Below are 27545 nucleotides of genomic sequence, written 5' to 3'. Positions count from 1 at the left end.
TCCTTGAAGTGGGACATGCAGCCTGTTGGGTCAGCAGATCTCGCTGTCACCACTCTCCATCGCACAGGTCATCTCCCTCACAACAAGCACACGGACTGAGTCACCAACAGCATCAAAGCTGCGGTATCTACAACCCATTAAAAGCAGGGGAAATGTTCTCAATCTCAGGTACATGTGAGGAGCAAGTGAGTGATGAGTCCACCTTTACATCATGCATAAAAACAAAAAATATATATTTTAAACAGAGGTACGTTGGAGAAAACCACATATGTTTGCATCACTGAGGTGGTATGGACAGGATGGTGGCCTGGCTGGAAGCTGGCACTACTTTTCTACTACAGTCGAAGCAGAAGGCAAAGTACCAGGTGGACTTGGATAAGCCTTTTTAGTCAGTGACTTGGCTCTTAGTGGCGTGGTTCTTAAAGTAAGGATATCTTTACAATGACAGACAACACTGAAAGCACAGAAAGCTACTGTGACACCAGAATTACTGTGCTGGTGAAAATCTCACTTGAATAAACAAATACAGAAGAGACGCATTTCAGATATCACATCCACACACATCAGTCCTTCAAATATTCATGGTTCCTGCAGTATGAAGACAGACAGGATGTTGAGGAGTGCTATAACCCCAACCCAGGCAAGACAATAGCTGCTATTGTGGGTCATTGTTAGGTTAAAATGAAGCACAGCCATGTGGTTTGTAACCAATATATGGGAAGGACCGCCTCGACAAAGCTCTTAGTGACACAAACAAAAGTAAATGAACTGACAGACAAACATGTCCACAATTACATGAGCACAGGCTCGCTTATAAAAAGGCGAGTCTTTATAAGAGCAGCATAGGAATCTGAGGCTCTGCTCGGAGACACACCCTTGAAATATTTATGACCCTCCACGTTCAAACCTCCACTAAAGGCAAGAGCAAAGCATAGCTGCCTCTTTATCTCCAAACTGGACTTCACAACAGCTACAGCAACCAAGTTCAACATTCTTCTCCTGTGGATCCTATTACAGAGCAAAACATGTGTAAAGCCCTGTCAGTACTCACCCTGAATCCTGCATGTGCTCAAAGCTCTTAATGGAGAATGTAAAGCTTGATTCATCAAATGTTTGTTGGGGTTTTTAAATCAACAATGAGCCAAACCCAGGGAGGAGGCCTGGTGGACTGGGACCACACGAATGACTTGGAACCAGAAAGAAGTCTCTACTTGCTCAGAGTTGTATCTGTAGACCAACTCACGGGGGTTTCCTGTACAGTCATACTTTCCAAAAAGAAAGTTTACAAAAAGGAGCTGGCTACCAAAGCTATCCTCCAACCACACCCAGTATTCGGGACTACGGCCATTTCCCAGGCTTTTGATGGTCCTGACGGACATGAAACATACATTTGGTCTAAAGACGCCTCTGGCTTTATCATATACGATGTTGTCTGGTGTCAGTCTGTGTTGCAATGCCTGTGCTTTTGAGTGGTTTCACTACATCCATTAACAGCACCATGAAGCCTCAGCCAGTGCCAGAGGTTGACAAACAATTGTGAGTTTAAGTCTCATCATCATCATCATCATCTCATTACTAATATTACCCCTCGACAGCGCTCTGCCTGGTCACCTCTTCACCTCCTGGAATGAGATCTCACATTATCTGAATGATTAGACCAAATAGTGAATCTTTAATGACTTCCACAGAGAAATTGGGTGATTTTCAGCAGCAGATCCATAGACACAGATAAGAAAAAGGCCCTGTGTTTTTAAGAGGGCAATCTGACCTTTAACAAAGAACATTTCCGTATTTGCAGACGACTTTGAAAACCGAGTAGCTTATGTAGTTGGACCGTCTTCCCCGACACCTGCTACTACCACGTTCTCAGTGTCCAGTCAGACAAAACAAGGCCGCTCTTAAGCCACCAAAAGTCATGCTCCTCTGTAAATGTTTGCTGAACGGGAGCAAGGCAAAACAAGCACAATGACCATCCAGAGGTTTGGCAGTTTCCCAGCAAACACCAGCGAGACTGGACTAAAAACAACTCTGCAATCAGACGGTTTAGTGAGCAAACAGAGGAGGGCAGAAAAACCAGGGAATGATAGAGCGAGTCTATGAATTACTCAGCAGACACAGCCAGCTCCCTCCTTCCTCCCTACAGGAGATAATGGGGATCATCAGTCTTCCTGCCCTCCTTTACGCCTCATCTTTTGCCCACTAATCTGCATCTAGGTCAGCTGAGAAATAGCACACGTTCTTCCTAATATCTACAGTACTGAGAATTCGGTTAGAGAGGAATTCATTTTAGCAGTACTGCTAGTGAACGAGAGCGTGCCGTTTCACCGTCGCCAAACTAGCTGGATTATAAGCCACATAAACCAGGAAAACAAATTCTCTCAATCACCTCCAAACAGTAACTCTTGCGGGTTTTTAAGATGAAAAGAATGACGCCCTCTGATTTCTTTGTGGTAAACTTTCGATGGTAGCAGCAGCTGATTAGCTACCACAAACAAGTAGTCTGGCTTTGCTCACCAGAGGGAAGATCTGGCTTAGAGGACCCCTGAAAGCGTGGAAGTGAAATGATGAGCGAAGCAAAGACCGTGGCAAAGATTCAACTTCAGAGGCAAAGCCCCGGGCCCACGTTGTACTTTCTTACAAAATAAACATGATTGAGCCAAGCTGCAGATTCACGGTTGTACTAGAAGAATTTAATACATCCGCTGGTTATTGTTTGTTTAATTTGTTGATCAAAATTAACAGAAGTGAGCAGCAGACCAGCATTCTTGGGGATATTTCAGACACCAGCGCGTTATGCAATGATAACAAAACAGGAACATTTGAAAATGAGTGCGTCTCCAGAGGAAAGGCAGCACGAGTTACTGTTAACACAATGTGCGGAGTCTTCATTTCACAAATCAGCAGGTCTCAGCTGCTGACGCTGGAGTATTATCTAGCTGAACTGCTGGGGAGTAGCACACTCGCACCTCTCAAAGGATGCGGCTGATAAACTGCTTAAGAAAACATACATGACACCATTCGCTTTCATGAATAAAACAATATTCCTCCACATTCACATGCTGGCTGCCACTCTCATGCATGCTAAAAGACAGAGATATGCCTCTCCGAAGGACCCAGACATGTCCAATTTTCCATCCCTGAGATAAGAGCTCGAAAACCTGACAGATCCTTAGGTTCTTCTCTACCTCTAATAAAATTAGTCACTTATTCTGGTCTGAGACAGGATGCAAGGGGAGGCGGCCGAAGAGCACCGTCACGAGGTGAAAAGTTCACAGCAGCATACAGGAGTAGGCAGCGACGGAGCAGAAAAAAAGAAAAATTAAGTCTATTTCTCTTTAGTCTAAAGATAATGACATTCCTTTTTTTGATCGGAGGGGTGGTGGTGGTGGCGAGACTAGGGACAACCAGAGAAAGGGAGACAAGGAAAGGGACAACGGAGGGTGTCAGTGGAAGAAAAGCTAGAAAAGATAGTGCTATCAGGGCCTCAACATGGCAGGATGTGACATGTGGAGAGCAGGAAGAGGAAACGGGACAGATATAGATTAGTTTGGTAGCCGCTCCTGAAAACATGTCTCTCCCATTCCAGGCCTTGGTGGCAGCCAACGGGCTTATCAAAGCCTGCACCTTGGTTCTGCCCCTAACCCTGGCGATGTGATGCTCCTGCACACGTTCCAGAGCGCAGGAAGAACGGACCGAGTGCAGCATTTGATGTTTGGATCAGTGTTTGTTTCTTTTTTCCCCCCCCTTTTGTTTCATGTTCTAAAACTGACCTTGTTGGCTTCACTTTGTCGAGTGAGCTCATAAAACAGAAAAAAAAAAAAAGAAAAAGAAAAGAGGGTTACTCCCATGGGTCAAATCACAAATCTAATCAGAATTTATGTAGGTCATTAATTAGTAGGACTTTAGTGGAGCTCAGTGAAATAATGGGGCAAAGTTCAACACTGAGTCTCACTGAGAGAAAGAAAGTCTTTGTGAAAAACAAGTACTTTGTTTGCATTTTGTTACAAAGCACCAGATTTCTGCATGTTAAGAAATCTACTCAACCAAAGTCTGAGCTTCCTGCAAGGGACTGAATCACCACAACTGAACATTAAGTTCTCCAAGTGGCAAATATAAAGAAATTCATTTTTGATCTGGTTAAATATCTGCAAAAAACTTTGCAGATATTGGACATTTTTGTACTTTCACTCTACTTTTTCTCGAGCTACAGACCCAATTGTTTTTCTTTAAGACAGGTACTGAGGTAAAAGAATGCCATAATAATATTGATAAATGCTTTTTTGCCTCCTTCTGGTGGAGAAAGTGCATCCTGGGCTGCTTTAGGGTGTCTGCTAGCAGCGAATACGATAGCCAGGGGAGTTACTCTCTGCTGCAAAACGCCTTTTCTTCTTTTGGTGCGTGCGACGAGCTCAGCAGCGCACGAGTGAAGAAGAGTACGCAGGTGAGCCTTTAAGGTCATCAAAATCTGAAAAATTGCTGAAACTAAACCAAAAGCATTTGTGTGCAATAAGGCAAGGACTTGATTTATTCCTCAAATTGAAGATATCAGATTCTTATGGTCAGAAACAGCGCTTTGTTCTTTTTAAATCATCAAAAAAACATGCAAGAGCATCTAAAAAACAAGATAACAACACAAATGTACAAATTGGTATGGGTTGAGGTTAGACTCCACAAAGATCAGAATATTTCTTCATTTAAAAGCTGGACATGAGTTAAACCTCTTTCACTTTGAGCTGAGTTGAGCTGAATTGAGTTGAGTTGACCAAGCCGAGTTTGCAGTCTCATAGCATTCAATGAAAATACTGCAGATGTACAACTTTTCCTCTTGGTCAACTTTAAAAACACTGTGTGTGTGTGGAGGGGGGGGGGGGTGTCTCTGAAAACTAAGTCACGTAACAACGTTATACTGGGTGTGTCAGTGCAGCTGCTGGGTTAAAGCCATCTGATCAGATTTGTGCCATTTTAAACTTTAGGACAAGAACGCTTGCATTTTCTCAACATTGAATCACGTCCTGCTGACTGGTCTAGTGCAATTGAATAAGTCCCTTCAATAAGTGATGAGGAGAAAACTACTGCAGAAGTTGAGTGGGGAATCATTTGAAAGAGCAGCAGAGGGGCTCCGGTGATGCTGGCGTGTTTTCAAACATGAGCCACAAAGTCAAGATAAAGGGCGGTGGTCCCGATAGCTGTCATTAGAAAGAGTAATGTTGAAAGGTGCAGCAGTTTGCGCACATATCGCTGTTAACTTACCTTCAGAGAGCTCCAGCTCCAGCTCCGCCAGCTTCTCCCGGACCTCCGCCGGCAGGGTCATAGCGACAGCCGGCGTGGGCTCCAACATCATCGTCAGCAACCCGGTGGAGGTTCTCTCAGCCATGATGGTCCAGCGCGAAGGACGACTGGGTCCACTGGGTGAGGAGGACAATGCGAGCAAACGCGAGAGATTATTTTAAAGGCAACAACAACCCCTCCTACTTGGTTTCGGCTCAGAGCAAACAGGGTGTTGGTGTCTCGCTGCTACGTTGCACAGATGTGTGAGAAATCTCTCCAACCGTCATGACACGGCTAGCTGCGAGGCTAGCAGACACACCTGGCTCTGCGTTTCCATGTAGTGTGACAAGACAGGGCTCTGCCAGCGTCTCCGTGCCTGTCGTCTGTCCCTCGGTACGGACGGCGTGCCGACTGTCAGCGACTGTTTCTGTTCAACTGTGAAGGAAACTCATTCAACTCCTCGCTCGCTTCCCACGGCGCAGTCGCCATTGCATCATAGCAACAGCAGCCCAGACCGTGCGCGCTCACGCGATGCAGCTCGTGTTTTTATGTGCGTGCTTGTGAGCTGTCTGCGGATGCTCAACATAGAAGCCAGTCCGCCTCCTGCTGTCACAAATTTGTGGCACCTAAAGGCTTTCAGTGAAGCGGGAGATATTTTTGCTGCTGCCGCTGAACTTGTTGGTGACATTTTAAGTTGAAACCTTTGAAACAAGAGGACCGAAGGAAGCCGAAATAGAGAGAGTGCAGTGCAATTTTGCCAGTTCAATAGAAGGTGTCTAAAGTAAAAGAGTTGCCTGAAATGCACAACATTATTTTATATGGTCATTTTATAGCAAAGCAGAATGTATCGTTAGCTTTAAAATAATTTACATTGGTCCCTTGGCCTTGATGTGGGAGCCACAACAACTAAATAATGAAAACAGTACATAAACATCTAAAGTTTTCTTTTTTAAAAGAAAAGAGAAAGCAGTGTTAAATGAAACACAATAACAAGTAAAAAATACATTTTAAAACTCACAAAACTAACAAAAAAAAAAAAAAAACACAAAAAGCATGGAACCAAAATTAAAAAAAAAAAACATAACAGAAAAAGATAAAAATCGTTCAAATTTCAGAACAGAAAGCACTATCTCAAAGATAAAACTGTGAAACAAACACAATGCAGAAAAAACACAACATACATTTCAAAAGGCTTTTTTTTACATTTAAGAAAACACAACAGCAAAAAATATAGCAAAACAATACACAGAACACAGCCAAAACTTTCATTTCTTTTTCTCTGAAATGTCACATTTTTGCATCAGTTCCGCCACGGATTTAAATACAATTTCATTTCAACCTCCTTCTTCCTGGAACCCTCTGTACTTAATCCGACTGTACCGGCTATAAAAGCACAACCAATGTTGTTTTTTGTGGTTTACACGAATGGCGCCTTCACAGAAGAGGCAGCCTGGTACCACTATAATTAAAATGGATGTAAAATGCTTTGTGTGGCCGGTACAGAACGCTTTGGAGACCTACGGTTCAATACTATTTCAACAGATTCAATAACAAGTGTTACTGGCTCACATTCTGATGAGACTGATTTGGCAAATATGAAAAAAAAAGCCAATTTTGGGTTTACAGATGTTGCTCTGGTCTGTTGATCAGAAGAAAGAGACAATGTACTCCAGGATTCTCCGAAGTGTCTTTCATGAACAGAGCTCAAGGTTGTTCCGTTTTGTCATGCAAAGTTGTTGAAAATTGATACCAAAAGAAAAATCAAAGAGCTTTCCTGACTTCGCTGAGCGCCAAATTAGAAACACAGACAAGCACACATGCACCAGGTATGTCTTGATCACAATTCGTTCTCCTTTTTTTTTTCTAAGTGAATCTCTGACACTGAGTTCCATTGTTTTTTTTAATCTATGTTGTAAGTCCTCAGTTTCATGGAATACAAATACAAAATCACAATACATATGTAGTGCTCCCTCAAAAGTGATACTACTCCGTGTACGATTTAAAAGATGACCCACATTAGTGATTTATAAAGGTGTCCAATTACTTGTGAAAAATATACAAAATGCATTACAGGTATAATGGAGACATAACTGTCATTAGCTGCAAACGGTGAAAACAAGTTATGCTGTAAATAACTACAAGTAAGAACTTAAAAAACATAAATGTCATTCACAGTGAACATATTCTGGTTTATGTGGTCTCAACTGCACCCAGTTTTGGGGCGTGTTCTTTGAAGCTGCACGTTTACATTAGCAACAGTTGGATATCATATTGCTAATATGAGGTTTCACTGATTTTGTACAAGTTAGTACAAAGTCTGCCATTAAAGTATTCATATGTAGAGATAAAATGCTCAAATATTAAATAAATAGTTTTCTATGTATTTGATTAAATACATTTTTGCCTTCATTTGAAAAAGTGCCATGTGTAAATCTTACCAGTAGGTGTCAGTGTTTACACAGAAGACCTTCTTTACTCAGTCTGACACTATTGAAGCTGTGGAACTTGCTTCTAATCTAAGTAAATATTTTTCCTTAAAGTATGCTTTACGTCAAAGTGATAATCTGCTCCAGGATTTCTTTTGTTATGCTCAAAGATGGCCCCATTCACCTCCGTGTGAACATCCACAAGATGGGTTTTCCTGTCGGAACACGAAGACACCAAAAGTTTAGCCAAACAAAACAAGGTGATGCTGAACAACATCAGATTTCCTGTCAAGTGTTTGCTCGTACCTCTTTTGGGCTTTGTGTAAGGCATCTGTCAGAACCTTAAGGTAAATGGAATGATGTTGTTCTTGCACCAGTTGACGTTCATCGGTCCAGCAGTGACTCCAGAACACGTCAGCATCTGCAGGGATGCCATTAACCATTGCCAGTCCATCGCAGCCATCTGTCTCAAGATGCCCGGCCCACTGGGTTGCCCGGGGGCACGATGCATACTCTGGAATGCTGTACCTCTGGATGAAGAAGAGCTTGGGTTTGCCAGCGAGCATGGGGCAAGCATCAGCCGTGTAAAGACTTCTGATGCTGCTCATGGGTAGACCGCAGCCGAACGTATCTGTGCCCATGAGCTGATTAACTTTACCACGGCTGATGATGCAGCAGACAAATCCATCCCCGGTATGGTTGTCTCTTTGAAGAGATATACTTCTAAGAGCAGATAACGTGTCGTTGGCACTCAGCCACCGGTAGAGGATTACGTTGAAGTGAAGAGCCTTAAATGTCTGCTCTAACAACACTGAGGGAGCAAGAAAAGAACACACACGATATTTGCTATTAACTATTTGGTCAACTAATTTCAGCCATGATTCAAAAAGTACTTTTCAATGAGTGCTGAGTTGCACTAAAGTCCAATTTTGTGGCACTTTGCTGTACCCAAGATCTGTACCAGATCGGTGAAACTGTGTAATCTTTGGCTCTTTTCTTAATATATGTACATAACTAAAGAAACTGAAACAAAGGGTGTGTTTTTGCAGATGGCTACTAGTAACTAAGTGTCTACAGATACAATATTATTATGCTATACAACAGTAAATATAGTCCTTTGCTAAGTTGTCTGTTATGTGTTGACACAACACTGACTCAACCCTGGAGACAGGAGCCTTTTTATGCTTGAATGTTTCACAGCACTGTGCCCGACAGTTTTAACTACACGTCAAAAAAATAAATAGGTCTCCCTGGCAGAATATATTTCATTCTTTTGCTTTCTATTAGACCGGAAATTCACCGAGATTGGAAAGTGATCATGCAAGATCAACCCTGCTTAAACAATGACGCATCAGCTGTGTGGTTAGAATTACGGATTTTTTACTGAAGCAGGATTGTACATGCACTTGATATGCTTTTTTTCCCCTCTTTACATTATGGTTTTGGTACTTTTACTTAAATAACGTGTTCTGTGTCTCACCTCCATCATTACCCACACAGTCTATGATCACACAAAGTCCCCTTGGATTAGTGTTAAACTTGTACCGCTCTATTGGACTCTGAAATGCGAAGGCAAAGAGGTTTCATGTAAACACTTCAACGAGTTCATCAGCTGTCAAATATATATGAAAAGTGCTCCATGAATGAGTGAAAATGTACCCCACTGCTCGACTCTCTGCATACAGGTAATGGCACACTCATTCTGGCTGTAGAAAAAAAGATCGATAGGATAAAATGAACATCAAAGTAAAATACCTTAGAGCCTTCTGGGGCTTTCCAGCTCTTATTTACTGAGTGTAAAACTCAATGTGACAGACATTATCTGTTTCAACAGGCTGTAAAGGTTTTTTTTTTGCCAAACAGCTTCTCTGACACAAACATATCATTATCATTGCCTTGACTATGTAGCTTATCTTTACCTATGTGATGAGGTTGTCCTTGTCCCAGTACCTAAGAGAAGCAAAACAGAAAATTTAAACTATTAGTTTTGTGACGGAGGCAAAATGAGAAGAAATGTCAGGTTTTTGTACTCACAGGAGCTCTACGATTTTGCTCTCGAGATGAATGCTGCCCGGAGGTCTCAACTGTAAAAGGACCATGCAAGTATTTAAAAAGAAGCTGTAATTACCTCTGAGCTTTTCTTAGATTTAATCTGTGTTTTTGCTTTTTTAGTTAGTTGACAGATAACAATGTGTAAAAAACATGCAGGTTACATTCAAGAAAATGAAAAACTACAGCGGATTAATGAACGGAGGAATTAGATTTGGAATAAACACAAACGTGGGACGGAGCACGGGTGCAAAGGTCAGCACCGCTGCCTCACAGCACGATGCTTCTTTTAAGTTGAGCTCAATGTGACTGCGCAAGATTATCTCACAGGCAAATAAGTGATGATGTGATGTCAGTGGGAAAATGTGTCCAAATAGCTAACTTGTCTGTGTTAATCATGTGATGGCTCATTTCCCCTTTCTTCTGTAAAGAATACGTATCACTTCCTATGAAATATTTTCATGAAATAACACAGACGAAACATTTCCTTTTAACTCAAGGTGTATGCAGAAAAACAGGAACACGCAAAAGAAAATAGTCTCACCTGACATCTTGTAAGCGGTGACTTTTTTGGACAGGTCAACCCTGCCAATGTCTCTGAAGCATTTCTCTACAAAGTCGACTCTTTCAGGCGAAACTAAGTCCAACCTCTCAAGCTCAATGAGCACATCGAGGAAACTCTGTCACAGATGAGAACATGAGAAACTGTGAAACCTATTCCTTTTTTCTTTTTTTTTTTGGTCAAAATGGAAGTTAAAATTGCTCCGATTTACAGTGAAGTCACATCACAAGAATGTTCCCCATGTACCCCCCCCCTCCCTCCCACACACACACAGAATGAGTCTGGAGAGGCAGTGAATTAAACAAAAAACATGCTTCTCACCTTTGTATTAATCTTTTCACGGGACAGCTGATTGCCTAATAGAAATTTGATCTGCTCCAGATCTTTCTTGTCCAGATCCTCACTTATGTTGGTCATCAATACTCTGCAGCAAGGGAACCATTTGCTTAATTAATCGGAAAGCAAGTATAATGCATGATACCAGACCATTTAAAACACATCTTACCTGAACCTCGAGAGAACCTGACTGCACTTCAGAGTCTGTTCCACCTCATTTCTACTGACTTTAAATACCCTCTTCATAATGTCGAAACGTCCCAGTCGCCAAGTGAGCTCCGTCAGAAATAAGGGAGCGTTTCCATGGTGCTGCACTTTAGATTTTAGTAAGTCCTTCACGGAGTCCACGCTGCTGTCAGTGTCGAAGCTCTCGCACAGGTAGACGAGCTTCTTGCATTCACAGCTGCCGAGAGACTCTACTATTAGATTGATCTCATTTAGGTGACGTTGATCCACAGGAGCCATGGACTTTGACAGAGAGTAGTTTGATGACGATTAACTGGAGATCGAAAGCCAATAACAATCAATTAACAGTTATCAGCCAATCAGGACTGGCGGTTGTTGGGTTTTAATTCAAAACCATGTTACACAGACTGCCGTTTACGCCTGTAAGACTGGTCTCGAGATCCAAAATCATGAAAATATAAGATATTATACCGGTAACTGAATAGATAACAGGAACAACTTACCGTACAACTTAGTGAGGGAAGCAATGACTAGACTTCAGATTCGGATGTGATGACGCACTTCTTAAAAAATTCCTATGGGGAAGTCCCATCATTGAAAGCAAAAACTTTACCGCTCCGCTGGTGTGACACCCGCAATCATGAATGCAAACTATGAGTATGTAGGTGATGAGTTCCCTTCAAAAACGATAAGCGACCTGAATGAAACTAATGCCCTTTAAAAGCCCTTGAAAAGTTGAGGAACAGATACACAAGAGGTGATTGTATCTAAAAGCAAAAGTGAAAGTCAAAAGGCGGGTTTAAGGACAATTGGGAACATTCTTATATATAAGCACCTGTACTATTAGACGTGAGATTCAAACATGGAAATTATATTCATCAATGTAAAGGAGAAATTGTGAGTTTGATCGCGAACCAGAGGTTCTTCACAGTGGCATATTTGATTTTAACGTCATCAAATAACGTTAACGTGTCAGGATGTAAATTATTGTGAGGCAGTATGATTTTCATTGATATCGCAGTGAGTTACAGTTTACGGCTTTTTACTTTGAATTTGATTACTTTCTAGATACAAATGACTACCATTGGGTTACAAAATGTAATCTAATTTTTAATCTCATATTTGGATTACTTTGAATGCTAATATTGGAATTACGAGGCACAACGTTTTGAATTGGACACATTAAGTTTGTCTCAGAGTTTCTCCCTATAATGTCCCAAATTATTTTCGTTGCAAACAAACTGTATTTTGTATTTTGAGCTTTTACAGCTATTCAAACCCAAATAGCTTTCATGTAAGCATAATCCGTGATGATGAATGCGTTTTTAAATGTAATCTGGGTTGATTAACCTGATTACATACTCCCAATCATATGTAATCGGTTACCACCGAATCTCGTTCGTATTTTCTTAATTATTGCGTTTGCACTCATCACGGGCGCTGAAGTTATGGTTCTGAGTTTTCCCACGGACATGAATGCGTCGCAGTTACTCCCCCCGCAGGCCGCAGAGTTTTCGGGGCAGAGTGAGCGCCGAGTTCCGCTCAGACTGACCAATCGCGTCGCGCAGCAGCTCAGCCAGCACCATTGCGGTGAGGAGAGATCTTACGAAGGTACAGTGCTCCCGGAGAGAGGGACCTTTTGAAGGAAACGCACACGACCTGAGTGACCGCCCTGGAGAAACAATATATCTGCCTCCCTGATACAGTCTATGTCACTGTCCCATAACCATATTCAGTGCGAGTGAGTATTCCGTGTCGTTGCAGCTGGAAAAGCATCCGAGATTTTCCAGGTAGTCAGTCAAGGGCTGCTGGTGACTTGGAACATCATCAGCACTGTTGTGTGTTGGTGTGTGGATGTAAACCCGCGCTCAGGACGCCAGCCAGTGCCAGCACAAGCGTTCCCCGCCTTTCAGCAGGGAGCTCACGACAGATGCTCCGGCGCTGAAGCCTGGTTGCCAGCAGCAGTCGGCTGCCTCGGCCTGGTCACGACTGATGAAAAATGAGGATGCCCACCAGCTGCTCACAAGAAGAGGCATGCTAACGGCACGCGAGCCGAGCTAAGGCAGCTAACGTTGGCGTACAGGTTGAGGCTGTCGTGGCGGTGTTTTACCAAACCTTAGCTAGCAGTTAACTAACTGGCTAACAGAGCTGCGTAACCATTTGGAAAACTGTTTAGCTAGCTGCTGTGTTTACGGTTAAACATGGATTGACACACAACGCTGTCCTATACGTGTTTCGTCTTGGATGTTCACGGTATATAAGTTATATTCCTCGTGTCACTTTATCGCCGAACTCGAAAAAATGGTTCGACTAATAATTCTCAACTGCTGTATTTTGAAAAATGTAAGCGGAAGTGTCGATTTCCTCTTATTTTGATTTATTTGTAACTTTTTTTAATGCAGCAGTGCTGCCTTTCGGGGAGGATGTAATTTGATGGATGTAGTTCTAACATTAGTTTCTGGAGTTACTGACGAGTAAATCACTGACTTGATCAGCTGATGTAGCCTGCATGTATTTGCTGTTAAATCGCCAAGCCTCAGTGGATAGTCAGTGTATGTTTTTTAGCCTCCATGTACAGTATAGTATGGCTATGTAAAGAAGAATGTACTTGCTTTAGTGGTCCAGTGATATGAGTAAGATCTGTACAAATCACTTGTGCAGTACTGTTTTCCAGTTATCCACTTAGCTGCATCTGTGCTAAAAGTAAGAATATAGTGGTGTGGCCTGTTTATGAGCACCATTTGAGCAGCTCGCTGTGTGTTGAGGTTTGCAACAGATCAGATGGGAAGCTGTTTGCCAGAACAGCGTCTGTACTTACACCCTTAGGTTGAAGGCAGGGATGCCACCTATTCCCCGTGCTGTTTACTAAACTATGCAGGGGGACACCTCTTGTTTCCGACCATCTCTGTCAGGATAGTTTGCGACTGCCAAGTTGTGTTCGAGTGATCTTTCAATGTTTTTATCTTGCTGTTTTTTTTATTCTGAACCGATAAATTAACTGCTTGAAGTGACATTGATCTGAATAGATGAGCCACTGCTAAGATAATGATGTAATGGGCAAAAGATGGAGAGCTAAAGATCCAGATAATTCCATGCCATCTGCTGCTCATCCTCAGCCGTCAGCCTCCTCCTCCCTTGCTGTATCTCTGACTGCCACCATGTGTTTTGGGACCAGGCTATCATCAGAGCTGCGGCCTATTTTAGATCTTCCATTTACCCTCTTAATCAGTGTCTCTGTCCTCAGGATTGAGTTTCGTGTGCTGCTTGGTGAACTAACCTGTCCAGTTCTATGCTTTTGATGAGGTCTTTTGAATGTATGGGTTCATATTGGGCTGGTGGTAATGCATGCCTTCAGTAGTAAACTGCGGTTACAGGACCACAGGCTCTGTGAAGGTCTCTTATGAGCTTTAAGTATTTGAGCTGACTAATATGACGTGGCCTTGTTCGTTGGTTGCACATCTGCTCCAGTTGTGACCACATTGAGGCGTCTCTAAATTAAATCAAAGCAAATCTATATGCAACTCTGTTGAACCCCATAGTTCGTTGCCTCCCTCCCACCAACAGTGATGCACACACACTCAGAGGATCAAAGCTGTAATTAGCCTGGCATGGATTAGCAATGGGGACTATTTTCCACTGTATAGTACTCACTCCCACTGAGCCAGAGGATCACACAGCCAGCCAACCAGCCCCCTGCCCTTCTTCTTTTTCCAACAGAGAATAACTGAATTACAATGTTTGTTGCCCCCCTAATTTTCCTCAGTTTGAGCATCTGAATGGGTTTCTCGCTCTACTTAGGAGTGAATAACGTCATTCTTGTTATGTTGCATGCAGCCAGCTGGATATGTGGTTGGCATGCAGAGAGCATGGTGGCACTGCTGACTCACGGCACCTCCAGGTATGAGGTCTGTGTGCGTGTTGGCTGTCTTCTTGATGTACAGCAGGTTTCTCCCCTTGTCTCTTGATCTGCCAAACAAGGGTTCACAGGAGGCAGAACAGCATGATGTGGGTTGTATCCTGCAACAAGGGCTTTGGCAAACAGTATTTCCCTTATTTAACCTGCAGATTTTTCAGTTTTGATTGGTGCTTTTCATTTCAGAAAATAGCCACACCCAGAAGTCATGTATCCTCACAGGCTGTATTGCGTGACCGAAGGTATGATGGCAAAAGACTTCTAGCTCAGCTCTTGAAGATTTTTGTTGAATTGCTTGTCACAACAGTACATCTGTGATGTCAAACCTGTTTGGGGGGAAAATTTGTTCACTTGAAAGGAGATAAGATTTAGCTTTTTCATTGGTTGACCTTGGTGCTTTGGTAGAAATAAGAGCATTTCAGTCACTGACTCAAAGGAAGCGGTCAACCTTTCTGTTGTATTTTGGTGTACAGCTGGTTCTCCTCCAGTTTTTATCTAAACCCTTCCCTCTTTATGTCGCTTTAAAAGGACAGATAATATTAGATGCTTGGTGGCCTATGAAGTTGTAGGTTAGTAGAAGGTTTTCACAGGTCCGTTGTGACTCCATCTGCTTTTTTTCCCAGTGTTTCTCTCACTTGAATCGTTTTGTTTGAATGTCTTTTTCAGTGTAATATTGTTCCTCATTTGGATTCTTGTGGCACACTTTTGTTTCTTAATGCTTTTCTTTTGTTACAATATGGTTATGTTTCCTTCTGAACTGCTCGGCTGATCCTGCTTTGCCAGCCTGATGATGTGTGAGCACACAGAGTTGTGGGGCTGATCCACCTCTCTCTGGCTTGTGTGAATTACCAAAGAGGAACAGCGGTGGGTTAGTCTTTTTTTTCTGTCCCACATAAGCCACAACAGATATGTGGGACAAGGCTGTAGTTTTGTGAATCACAGGCTCCTGTAGCCAAGATTTACTATTATCAGTGACCATGGGGATTCTCTACCATCTTGGATAAATGGAATCTCTTGAATTGAGAAGATATTTGCTGAAGAACTTTCTGTGAATTTTAATGGTTTCATGTTAATTATTGCAACAACAACAACAAAAAAAGCTATCGTAATATCAACAGATTGGATCAGTGACATTGAAATGTAGAACAAGGCAAGTGGCAAATTGTATTTCACAAAAAGATCCAAAATCCGTTATTTGCGTTTGATACAATCCTCTGGATTTTGGAAAAATAAGGCTGCAAGAAACTTAACATTGCAGCCAGTTTTCAAGGTTTTTATTTTGAACGTGTTACAGAAGACACATGTCTCACGTGCCCACATGTAAAGCTGTTCTTTTTGTCCTTTTGTCATTGCTCTCTGCTGTACCAAAGCACTGGGTGCCACAAGCTTTCCACCTGCTTCGGTTCCTTTTGGCGAGTGCTGCGTTTGCGTCTCTCCATTATTCATCCAGCTCTGTGTTGGCAGGTCAAGTGGTTAAACTTTAATCCACCGCTGTGCCTCTACACAGTGACTAGTTAACTTCTAACAGGCATTTCAGTCTTGTGTAAAGCTGTCTGATATACTGTTGGTGATAAATGTTGAAAATTAGGATTTCTACTTTAAGAATAGCTCCATTGATATTGCATTGCACAAGACTACATCTGAACTATGGGTCTATCAGTCAGTTTTCCAAAGATCTGATCGGTGTCGGTTTCTTTTTGTCTGGTTTTGTGTGGCTTTAATAATAATCATAATCCAGTTGTGATTTTTTTCTCCTAACAAAGTAGATCAATTCCAACACGGTAGATCTTAGAATTTTCTCTCCTGGTGATACTTTTGCGTTCCAACACCACTGCTCTTTAGTAGTGATCCGGTGGTCAAATGGCTTGGATAGTTAAACATCACACATGTTTTGCACAGTGGACCCAAAGTCCACTGATCTTGTGGGAGCCTCTTGCTCTGATAAGTTGGTCATTTCTACAGTAAACAAGTGTTTTCACACTGTGGTGTTTCTGTTTGTGCCACATCATGTGAAACTCTAACACCGTTTAGGTGGCTGTTTAAGACAATACATCTTGCTGTGGACCTCAACACGGCTTATATAAGACTTCACCCCCTTAAACGGTATCAGAATCCATGCGTATGTGTTGAAGGGGATACACAAGCTCCGGTCATTGACACGGCAGAATGCTCAGTGGGATAAAGTTGTGATTATGGGGTCATCGGATTCTCTTCTCCATGCTGGGCTTTACCTTCCTGTCGGTCACTGCTCAGCTTGCTGGTCACGGCTCGGAGCCCGTCTGAAGTTGAGCAGATGCCAAAGGCCGGTTGATTCCAAGAGTACCTTGACATTTTGCCAGTTATTTCTTTTTGTTTGTTACACCAAAGAGGGGCAAAGAAAGTGGAGGCCTTTGCAGAGGCAAGCTCTAAGAGATGCTTACTGGAGTGAGTTACAGTCGAGTATGGCCAGAAAAAGCTAGTTAGTTATAGATGGTTTACGTAATTCAATTGTTATTAGGTGTCTGGCATCTGAGAACGTATTCTGGCCAGAACTCTGCAGCTAATGCTTATTAACTTGGCTACAGATTCTTGGAGAACTATGTCATTGCCCCGCTAATGTAATTTCTTTGCGTCTTTTCAGTGCAATAGACGGAGCCAAATGTATTCCACCTTTATTGTTGTTTATCACACAGCTGGATCGCTGTGATTAATGGCGATTGGGTATCGATAAAGTAAAAGAAAGTTTAAGGTCTTGATATTTACCGTTCTTGCGGACCTCCAAGCATCTGAGGCGGACATTGGACGCTGCTCTCCGCCGCCCACGTCGATCCTCCAGCTGCGCAGGCTGCGGTCTCAGCTTGTCACGAAAGCTCAAGGTGGCTCATTGTTGTAAGACTGTTGAGCAGCTTCTAGAGAAGCACGGCGTTTTTGTCTGTTTTTCTTTTTCTTTTCTTTTTTACATCGTGCAGAAGCTGGCAGCAGCATCGCTTAATATGAGGTATTCATAATTGCGTGTCTGCTGACTCTTTCCTTACGTTAAAAAGAAAAGTGGTCAGGACCTTTGGTATGCTGGAGTCCACTACAACACCAATATTAGGTCCACTTTAAGATAAACCTAGTTATCAACAGTATCAACAGTATCAACAGCAGAGAATGTAGGTGGACCTACATTTTTTTTGTACCCTGGAAAATTCAGAACCTCAAGCAAATGGCTCTATTGCATGGAGCAACGATGTCATTTCCCTTTTTTTTTTTCCCCCATTTTTTTTCCAGACATGACGTGTCTTTGCGAGTGAGGTGACTGTAGAGCACTCCAGAGGGCCTTGATTTAGTCTGCGCACGTCTGTTTATTCTGTACGTGGGCGTGTATGCACACAACATTTGCATTGAAGGCATTTGTTTGCCCTGGTTTGAGAAGGGAGGAGAGCAGGATGCAGTTGGCAGTCACCTGTGCTGTGTTACGCTGTGGCTCACCCAGTCTAATTGGTGGAAATCCTGTGTGACTGTGTGTGTGTGTTTGTGTTAACGTAGTTGCATCACAGACTCATCCCAACACGTCTGGCCCTGCAGCTGCAGCAGAGCTAATTTTAGCCCTGGATGTGCGTACGCCTCAGTTCCCCTGGTCTGGCCTATGAGAGATGAGAGGAGGATGAGGGAGGCACAGTCGCCACGTTTTCAGTCTACCTATATATTATCGTTCTCATCCATTCTGTATTTTACACGAATGTACTCGGGGTGGTAATTTTCACTCTGTTTGTCCACGCATCCTTTTGGCAGCACTATTGATTCACTCTGGGATGTACTGACTTCAGCGACCGTCGCCTGCCTGTTTGTGACCTTTACTCTCAGTCTCTCGCTCACTTAGTGTCTCACCGGTGTGTGCCTGTGCACCTGTCTCCATAACTGTATCGGAGGCCTTCCCTATTGGTTGATTTCCCAATGCAGTTTTTGCTATAAATAGACCGAGTGCTATTTCTGTGCAGAAAGCCTACGCTGCAGGTGAGTGGCTGGCTGTGGTTACGATTGAGAGAAGCACAGCGAGATTACACCAGACTAGACTCCCTCTAGTCGGGTATTAAAGTTAATCCCACAACCCAGTGAAAGTGTCTGGATTAAACCTTGTGTCTGTTTCGCGAAGAGCGCACATACCGAAGAGGTTAATGGTAACTCCTTTGAGACTCTGTCAGATGAGGTCGATGGGATACTTTCAGCAAGGAAACAGAACAGGCGCATGACTGTGTTTTTTGACTTACTCAAGCAGTTGAGCTTTTTAGCACGTGCTCATGTGCAAATCAGCTGACCGGTGTTTGACTGCACACCACTGCACAATATCAGCACAAAACATAGCCTGACCTGAAAGACGTGGAGTATTGGTCCTGAGAATAGGAGTCGGGATGACAGTTGGTCATTAAATCCCGTGCAGTGTTCCTTGTTGCGTTTCACCCGTGCTGAGGGGGTTTTCCACATGCACAGAAACTCTACCAAGATCAATCTTGGTAGAACTGATTTGACACTTTGACATTGTTGAATGATTGCATGTTTAGTTTGTTGTGGCCACGGCAAAAAGAAACAGAAACCCTCCTGTAGAAAGGAGCGTGGCCCAAACAGTTCAGGCACAGAGCTCGCTCAAGTTCAATAATTCATGGCTGGCTGAGCTAAGCTGACCTTGAAAAATCCCCTGGCTCTGCTTGAAACCCGGCTCTACTCATTTGAAGCAGAGAGAAGAAGTCCAACGGACAGAAACAAACCCTCATCCGGCACACGCTCAACCTTCTTATTAATTAGCTTTTTCTTCTCTCATTTCGATTTTTGATCTTGCAGTAGAAACAGAGCAAACTGCAATCTGAACTGAGGCTCATGTTTACTGTTCTTTTTTTTTTTTTACCTCGTCCTCAACAGGGAATGCTGAATTCCTAAGTTTTACATCGGATTGGTTTTTACAACCCTCACTTGCATTTTTTGCCATCCTTCAGTCTGACAGTTTAATTCACCAACAGTTGGTACACGTGAAGTTTGATCTACGCTTGAAGTTTAGCTGTGGTACAGATGAGCGAAACTGCAGGTGTGACCACCTCTTTATCTTGAGCAGAACTTTATATTTTCACATTCTTTCCAAAAGTATTGCACCCTGCTGACACGCTTCTGTCTAATGCTACTGCCACATTTGCATCTGCAATGACACGATGTTTGCTTTAAAAACGCCGCTGGCAGAGGCGGCGTGGAGCTGCAACCACGCCACAGAGTCTCGAACTAATACAAGCTCAGTGTTGAGTTGATTGGTTTATCTTTGTTAACACAAAGTCTGCGTCTGCTGTAGATCAGGGTAATCTCGCCTCCCCTGCCCTGGCTGGCAGAGCTACACAGTGGCTCTCTTTCTACCTTGGAGGGCTGTGACCTTGCGTGTGTTTACACTGGCTTAATGAGTCTTTCAGTTGCGGATATGATTCATCTGTCTGCACTGAATGATGAGTATTGTGAGGTGTTTGAGGGAGCCCTCTGTTCAACACCTACTTGAGTTTCAACTCACAGCTGCTATGGAGAAAGATTTCCAACCCGAGCTTGTACCGTGTCATTTCATGCTTTATCACTTGTGTGTCACCCGTTGGAAATACTTAAATTCACAGCTTTCCACTTAGTTTCTCTACTTTCAAGCCCCACTTTGAGAAGTGTGTTTCCAGTGACAATAAGGTAAACACTCAGACACAGAGGCAGTGTGGAATTGGCAATTATTGTGTCTACCGATTGTCTAAAAAGTTTCGCCGTATACTGATGAAAATGCAGCCGCTGCCATCGGCTCTGTGCGAGGAGACGCATAAGAGCCTGGACACTGCATTCAGAATGATGATCTGATGTTGTTGTTTTGAATTTAAGTGGGATTTGACTGAGTGTGTGGAGGGATTTTTAATTCCCCAGCTTATCGTGTGGCTGCAGTCCTTATTGTGTCACGAGGCTGCAGAGGTCCCAGGCTATGATATTAAAATCTGCCATAGTAAAGAGGAGTTTATGAGCAGTTCCTTCTTCCTTATTAGTGCTGTTTTGACCAACTTTGTGTGGATAAACACTGTCAGCGCTGCCTACCTACAACCTCACAGAGCAAGCAACATTGTAAATGGTGAATAAGTTAAGAAGAGGATGATTTAGGACCCACTTTTATTGTTTCATTGTTTGTTACTTTTTCCAGGTTATCACCCATCTAAAGCTGGAATTCTTAGTAAAGCAGCTTTGTAATACAAGTATGAATGTGTATTGTTATAGTTTTCACTTTTTGATAGTATTTTTAAGAAATGTGTTTCTTTCCTGGCAATCACAATGCGGCCCATTGTTTGTTAGCCGCCCTGCTTTGAAACGGAGCACACTTTGTTTTAACCGTGTGCACTGCTCAGCGGCATGTTAAGCAGCATCATTTTGACTTGGGGTTTGAAGTGCCGTAAACAGGAAGGGCCGGTACTCTCCTATTCCCTCGTGAAATCCGCTACAGGACAATGAGCAAGTCCTGTACAAAGGCAGAGCAGCCCTTGGAGGAAAGTTTGCTTATTGTCATTCATCAGGCCTCATTAGGCGTATGACATATTTAGCAAACGGCTATGGCTGGCGAGCTCTGTTGACACCCAGGTTCTGGGGTGAGACGGTTTCAGAGCGAGGAGGAATATTGTACCTGTTAGTTCCCAAGTAAGTACTAGCGAATTCTGATTTTTTTTTTTTTTTTCATGACCAGATGGAAAGTCAAAAAGTTCTTTTCTTCTTGCTGAGCCTTCACTATTTGTTCAAAATGTCTTTACCTCACTAGTTTTATACAGACTTAATGACTGTATAATAACCATACAATTCTCATCTTACATAGAAATAGTCTTATTCCCTAATAATCTAAGGCATATAGAAAATTCAGCTTTACACGTGCAACACAGACAAACACTTTCACTTGCCTGATATTCTCTGAAAAGTCCACAAAGAAACTTTATTTGTCCCTGTGAGTATTCTCTTTACAAAGGAACACACTTGAAACAGATCGAGCATGTTTTCATTGTATAGTATTAGCAAATTTCACACAGTGGATTGTCTAGATATGACAGAGCTCAAAACCTTCAGGGAACAAGAAAAAAAAAAAGAACGGATATTCATAAATTATACAATACCCAAAGTTATATTATATGTACCGCTGGCCTGCCCCAGTCTTGTGTTGTTGGGCACATTAATTAGTTTCTACCATACGACGTGAACAAAATACATTATTTTTGTGACAAATGTTAGCTTTTTGAGCCATGATAAGAATTTCTTTTTGAGACAGTGTCTTTATGTCGCACACCTCTGCCTCATATGTTGGTTGTCTGTGTTGTAGATGACACTCGTGCTGTAGCATTCAGAGCTCCTCACTCTCTCTGCTGTGTTTTCTTAGCCTGGAGCCACTCGCTGCCCTCAGTTTTGATTAGTCACACGGAGTGATTAGTTAATCTCGCAAGTAGTAGAGAGGGTATACACTGCATATCACCGCAAAAACTGGATAAATACGCGGTGGCTTCTTTGACTTTCATCAATTGCAAATGTAGGATTTGTTCAGATAAGCACATGGCTGTGGTCAGAGTACTGAAGTGTCTGCTCCTCATACACATGACAAGTGCAGCGGCGGCAGAGCGAGCTCTCCGCAATGTCCTGCTCTGTGCCGCCGAAGCCTCGAGTCACTCTGAGTGTGGATCCTAAATATGCTTTTCGTCAGGACATAGGTCAGTCAGCTGACCGTTGCTATGCAACAATAGGGAACTTGCAAATTGGTGCCTCGTGCCATGACTGAACATAACCTCCTAAAATGTGTTTCTCAGGGGTGGGTGGGGGGGTGTAATAGTTTTTTTTTTCCCCAAAAGAAAAGCTTCTTTGTTGTTGTTGTGGTTGTCATTTGCCCTGATAGGAAGGCTTCCAGATCTGATCATGTTTTTCAGTGTTGCTAAGGATCTCAGAGCTTTTGCAGCAACTATCGGCTGGTTTCCAGGTCCATTGGCTTTATTGATTTTCTTGGCTTGTTTTCTTTAATGTATGTCGTTTCTGTGGAACACTGTTTGAGATGGATTTGTATGACATTTAATACTTTCAGACCCATTTAAGCCTACAAAAATGAGCCCATTAATCACTGTCAAAAATAATCCTGTTTTTTGATGGATGTAATGTTTCATAACGGATGATTCTGCAATGATTATTAATGTTTTAAATAGAAAAAAGGTTTGGACTGTTCTGTTAATGGACAAAACAAGCCCTTTTGTTCTAGGACGACGTGGTGAGCAGCTGTTTTTGTGAAATGAATAAGCTCATTTTAGGGATTTAATCTCAAAATTTTTAGCCTGACTATTGGCTCCTCATTTTAAGCCGCATTCTCCTACTAACCTTGCTCTGCTAATTTTTAAAAAGTTTTTAAACACAAACTGCATCCCCAACATGGCAAATTTTCAGGGAGATTTGGACTGTGCGGTAATTTAAAGAAACACAAATGTTCTCATGTCAATCCACATCATGGTGAGTCAGAGCATTCTTCAGTGTTGACTCAGTGCTGTGGAGATAAGACGGCAACGCTGGACCATTGAACGACTTATTACCAAAAAAGGAAATGTTTGACGCTGTTATCAAAGCTTCTGTTATTCGAATGGTAAACGGTTCACGTTAGATATTTTCTTTATGGCGCCGACTTGAGTGATGCCGCCATTATCCATTTAACAGAAACCCATCTGAGGTCCGTTACTAAAAGACACACGTGATGACTTTCCTTCCTAAAGGCTCCTGGTATTTTAGCTTGAGCTAATCCTCAGTCCAAGACTTAAGTTTGTTTTCCTCTCTTGTTGTCATACTTTCTTGGAAAGATTCTGCCTGTGCTGCACATGTGCTTATGTGAAACTTATACTTAAACATTTAGCGTTTAACCGCTTTATTAATGCAGATGGCAGTTCTCTCTTTGGCAGTATGATGAGAGGTCATTTATTTCCCCCCTTGTTGTTGCAGGTGACCCTCATGGAGTGACAGATGTGTGGCGCTGTGGAGAACCATCTGCATCTCCCTGTGGAGATTTGAGTTCTGGGTCGCTGAGGTAAGCTTATTGGAGTTAAAAAGCATGCCTCGAAAACTGTCTCGATATTTCTTTTGTACTCCCGTGCTTTCTTGAATATATTTTCTCACTTCCGCTGGCACTATTTGCTCTATCTGTAGTATATATTGAGAAGAAAGAAGTCGTAAAGCTGTAAAGCGAAGCTGTTTACCTGCTTGTTTGTCAGAATATTTCACATGTGCACTCGTTGCCCTGTTTGTAAATGTTTGGTTGTGCTCGTGATGCCGTCATACTTTCACGGAGACGGTATTTCTACCTCTCGTCTGCACCTTCCGCAGTTCTTCAGAGTGTAATCTAATCAAAAAAATTTTTTTAATTTTTTTTTTTTAAATTTTTTTTACACAAAAGGAACGGTTATCATCGGTGAAAATTTGCCACTGCCTGAAAGTCCCTTGACTGCTGTTCCCATGGTAACTGATAAGCCTGCCCTGCCCGTGGAGAATTTCACCCCAGGAGTCTTTGACAGCTCGACAAGCCAGAGGAAATGAATGAGTCAGCCTTTTCTAAAGAGCTGAACAAGCCGACTAAATGCTGCCTTTCAATTCACGCAGTTGGGTCGAAGAAGCGTAGTCGCACAAAGAGATTCGAGTAGATCACGGCTTCATCTGCTCTGCTCCTCAAGCCCAGCAGTAAATTCGATTTTTTTTTTTTGTCCTTTTACTCCTCTGAGCCTCTTTTCTAGCATTTCTATATTTATCTGCACCACATTGAGAGTTTTTGCACCACGTATAATAGCTTTGGTTGAAATCAGGACCTCTAAATACTGATCTGAAATGTCAGAGAGCCTCAAAGCCGCTGCAGACTACAGCAGCCAGTTCAAGTTAAATATTTGCCTGTGGACGTGGATGTACTTCGACATCAGTCAAGACTTCTGTTTATTTTAGAAGAAAGACCAAAGTCTTCTCTGACTTTAGTTCAAGTGAATATTATCTGCATAGTAAGGAAAAGTTTCCCCTCAGAAGTCCCATCATGGAGGATAAGCTATGAACAACTGCGTGTTTATTATGGAACTAGTGTGGAAACTTGTGAATAATACATTTTGCTTGCGCCTTGCTCGATTTTATTTGAGCTGTTCTTACTTTTCTTTGACTATAGAAATTATTTTGCACTGCACATGGTTTACTGTCACTCATCTTTTCTCAATGAAACTTAGGGGCTTTACATGATTCACTTTCATTTTTATACAGCGTTGATGGAAAGTTCTCAGCTTTTCGTCGTGCGTCACACCGATCTTTAGAAATAACTTCAATCTACATGCATTGTTCATTTAAATCAATTGAAAAACAGAAATGTAACATTTGAACAAGTATTCAGTACACAAGTTATTGCACTTCTGGCAAGAATGACGGAATTAAGTTTTCTTGCGAATGGCCTTAAAACCTCGAGACGCCTTTCCTTGTAAAACCTTCTCCAAGCCTGAGATCCTGAGAAATTGCTTTAGATTGTTTTATTTTTTTTAGCATCCATATCCTTTATACTGACTTCACCCCTTGCACCTGTTACAGGCAGCACCCACACAGAATGATCCTGAGCCAAATATCTCAGTCAGGATTGGAGGATTCCTCTCCTTTCCATGGTGTGAGAAATGTTCAGATACCTTCAGACAAATTCGCAGCAGGCCATCACGTGCCATTTAGAAATGAATAGCTTGTAGCAGAACGCTCTACCACTAAGATCGAAATGGAGCAGTCCTGCACTGATGTTTAGAAACTCAACAAAAGATCTCTGAAACTCATACAAGATGACCCGCTTGCTCTTTGTTACTGGTCTGACTTTCAATTACAATCAAATAACAAAGCACATCATCGTGTTGAACTGTGCTTATATTGACATGTGAGTCTGACTCATAACAAAATGTGAATAAAATGTTCAGTTTGCACTAGTATGAGTCATGTCGAAAAATATATTTTTTCCGATTCCAGCGAGTCTGGCCTACAGTGATCCAGGTTTAACAAATTCGATGAAACGGACGTGCCTCAACGCCGTGGCTTACTGTCGGAGAAAGCTTTAGGAGTGCATGCACGCAGTTTTCCAATCTCTCAGGCTTCTGAGACATAAGCAGAACTACATTCCCAATTTTGCCCACACACAGCTGCCACGTCGTGTCTGCATATTTGCGCTCGAGGATTATTCTCTTACACACGGTGGAAAGTTAACGAACACTGACCCAGATACAGCAGCAGTGACTTTATTTACGGCGTTTTTCTGTCACATGTTGCTCGATGTTATTCGGTAGAAAGACTTAAGCTGTGTGGAAATGAGAATCTGTTTGCTGGTTTTAGAGGAGCATCGGTCTGCTGATGAAATGTTGGGGGGGGGGATCTTTCCTCTTTAGAATGAGAGCACACAGAGTAAGACTGAAAGCTAAGAAAATAACTGACGTAAGATGTTCTATTCAGGTGAGAGTGGTTGCTGACACATTTCAGTTTCTATTCCCAATAGGCCGTCAGTTGTTGGACATCTTGTTTTCTGCTTTTCTTTCCCAAAAGTGGAGAAGGGTAACCTGATCATTGTAGTCTTTGTTAAAGGACGTTTTTGTTCATCTCATCAGAATGGATGGCCTCGATAGTAAGCTCCAGTGTGCATCTGCCATTACATAATCGAGGGTTGTTTTATTTCTGTTCTTTTTGGCTTGCTGTGTCCCTTTTGAATATTACCTCCAGTCTGGATTCGGACTGTGGCTGATCCCTGTGTCTGCCTTCCGGAGACGCAAACCTTTTTACGGGGGCATTGGAATCATTTGCCTGGATGTTGTGCTCCTGGGCAGCTGGATTATACCGGGCTGACGCTTCGCTTGGGAACAGAACGGCATCGATTTATGTGTCAACTTAAACACAGACTGAATACAACTCAGTTGTGAATATTTTCATTCTTTCTAAATGAAACTTTGAATTGTCTCGAATTACACCAGAAACTAAGTTAAAAGAGTCTTCACAGGGATGGAGAATGATCCATCTTGCTCAGTAGGAGAAGCTTGGGCGCTTTCTGGAACATGGTTGGAGTGAAGCACACATGTGAGACCTGTGAAACGTTGGACCTCGGCCTCCGTCACGTCTTTGCATGTCTGAATGATTGCTGCCATTCTTCCTCCAACTAATCTTTCATCTCCTTTGCTCTCCTCCTGTCTCTGCATGTTCCTCTCCCGTCTGCTCATGTCCACCAGGCAGCCAAGCGGGTGTCTCTGACAAAGATGCTGGGTTCAGAGCGCGGTGTTGTTGAAGAATGGCTCTCCGAATTCAAGGTAAAGGCCCTTCCCCTGCTCCCCCTGTCTCTTTCCTGTGGGTGTAACACCTGTGATGCACTGTGTGAACCGTGGAGATGTCTGTACGTTACAGCTTTAACACCGTTGTCCTTTGGAAATTTACACTAAATGAATTGAAGAGGTAAGAACTGTGGCCAGGCGTGTCATTTTGAGCAAGTTGTTTGGTCATTTTTCTCACGCTTTCTTTCATGTTTTCACTGGAAATGGATCCTCCAGGCAGAAGACAGCCGACATTATCAGCATCAGACAGGCTTACACCTTCGTTAACCTTTGTCAACTTCATGTTGGTTTTCCAAGTTGTAATTATAACTAAACATCTACTCCTGGTCCCTATCGTCCTCTCTAATCCTTTTTTCTTTGGATCCTCTGAAATGTAATTTTCTCTTCTCACTGAGCCACAGCATTTTGGTTGGTCAACATCCAACTCACCGCAAACTTCTATATCGTCATCTTCGTTACCGTGGAACCGCTTTCTCCCAGTC

General features: G+C 42.5%; 4 protein-coding genes across 12 annotated transcripts in view; 2 read left to right on the top strand and 2 right to left on the bottom strand.

Annotated features, from left to right (window-relative positions):
- dip2a (disco-interacting protein 2 homolog A) overlaps positions 1 to 5816 on the bottom strand; it is a 65034-nt gene extending 59218 nt beyond the window's left edge. For 4 of the 6 annotated variants that reach the window (XM_072397183.1, XM_072397184.1, XM_072397185.1 and 1 more), the window contains exon 1: positions 5251 to 5815. In XM_072397183.1, the coding sequence (XP_072253284.1) occupies positions 5251 to 5374 (124 nt within the window). In that variant the 5' untranslated portion in view covers positions 5375 to 5815. Of the gene's footprint in view, positions 1 to 5250 lie in introns of all 6 variants that reach the window. The other 2 variants (XM_072397181.1, XM_072397182.1) reach the window with 2 other exon arrangements.
- Positions 1 to 11093, top strand: part of snx4 (sorting nexin 4) — a 289781-nt gene extending 278688 nt beyond the window's left edge. The window contains exon 15 of the transcript XR_011917964.1: positions 11083 to 11093. The gene's annotated coding sequence lies outside the window, so the exon portion shown is untranslated. The remainder of the gene's footprint in view (positions 1 to 11082) is intronic.
- On the bottom strand, positions 6463 to 11600 carry LOC140319532 (CASP8 and FADD-like apoptosis regulator). Of its 2 annotated transcripts, XM_072397200.1 has the most exons (10): positions 11331 to 11600; positions 10811 to 11140; positions 10627 to 10729; positions 10288 to 10423; positions 9729 to 9778; positions 9614 to 9644; positions 9354 to 9400; positions 9175 to 9253; positions 8001 to 8505; positions 6463 to 7909 (listed from the first exon to the last, which is right to left on the bottom strand). In XM_072397200.1, the coding sequence occupies exons 2-10, from the start codon at positions 11104 to 11106 to the stop codon at positions 7780 to 7782; spliced, it is 1377 nt and encodes a 458-aa protein (XP_072253301.1). In that variant the 5' UTR covers positions 11107 to 11140; positions 11331 to 11600; the 3' UTR covers positions 6463 to 7779. The 2 variants fall into 2 exon arrangements, with proteins under 2 accessions (XP_072253301.1, XP_072253300.1); XM_072397199.1 differs by lacking the exon at positions 11331 to 11600 and having other exon boundaries at positions 6464 to 7909; positions 10811 to 11191.
- A 746-nt stretch (positions 11601 to 12346) lies between these two features.
- Positions 12347 to 27545, top strand: part of LOC140319531 (hyccin 2-like) — a 35404-nt gene continuing 20205 nt past the window's right edge. The window contains exons 1-3 of one of the 3 annotated variants that reach the window (XM_072397196.1): positions 12347 to 12568; positions 23699 to 23783; positions 26965 to 27042. In XM_072397196.1, coding sequence (XP_072253297.1) covers positions 26992 to 27042 — 51 coding nt within the window. In that variant the 5' untranslated portion in view covers positions 12347 to 12568; positions 23699 to 23783; positions 26965 to 26991. Of the gene's footprint in view, positions 12569 to 23698; positions 23784 to 26964; positions 27043 to 27076; positions 27122 to 27545 lie in introns of those variants that run through there. The other 2 variants (XM_072397198.1, XM_072397197.1) reach the window with 2 other exon arrangements.

The sequence above is a fragment of the Leuresthes tenuis genome, unplaced genomic scaffold, assembly GCF_036924035.1.
Source record: "Leuresthes tenuis unplaced genomic scaffold, fLeuTen1.0.hap1 SCAF_12, whole genome shotgun sequence".
Taxonomy (NCBI): domain Eukaryota; kingdom Metazoa; phylum Chordata; class Actinopteri; order Atheriniformes; family Atherinopsidae; genus Leuresthes; species Leuresthes tenuis.
This window is presented reverse-complemented; position numbering and strand designations above follow the sequence as displayed.

Bases quoted from the DNA above. Each gene is read 5' to 3' on its own strand.
- LOC140319532 (XM_072397200.1), bottom strand. From the start codon at position 11,106: ATGGCTCCTGTGGATCAACGTCACCTAAATGAGATCAATCTAATAGTA. The intron at 9,401-9,613 runs GTAAAGATAAGC...TTTTTTCTACAG, and splicing joins AGGACAACCTCATCACATAG to CCAGAATGAGTGTGCCATTA. The intron at 9,254-9,353 runs GTACATTTTCAC...TTCGCATTTCAG, and splicing joins GCAGAGAGTCGAGCAGTGGG to AGTCCAATAGAGCGGTACAA.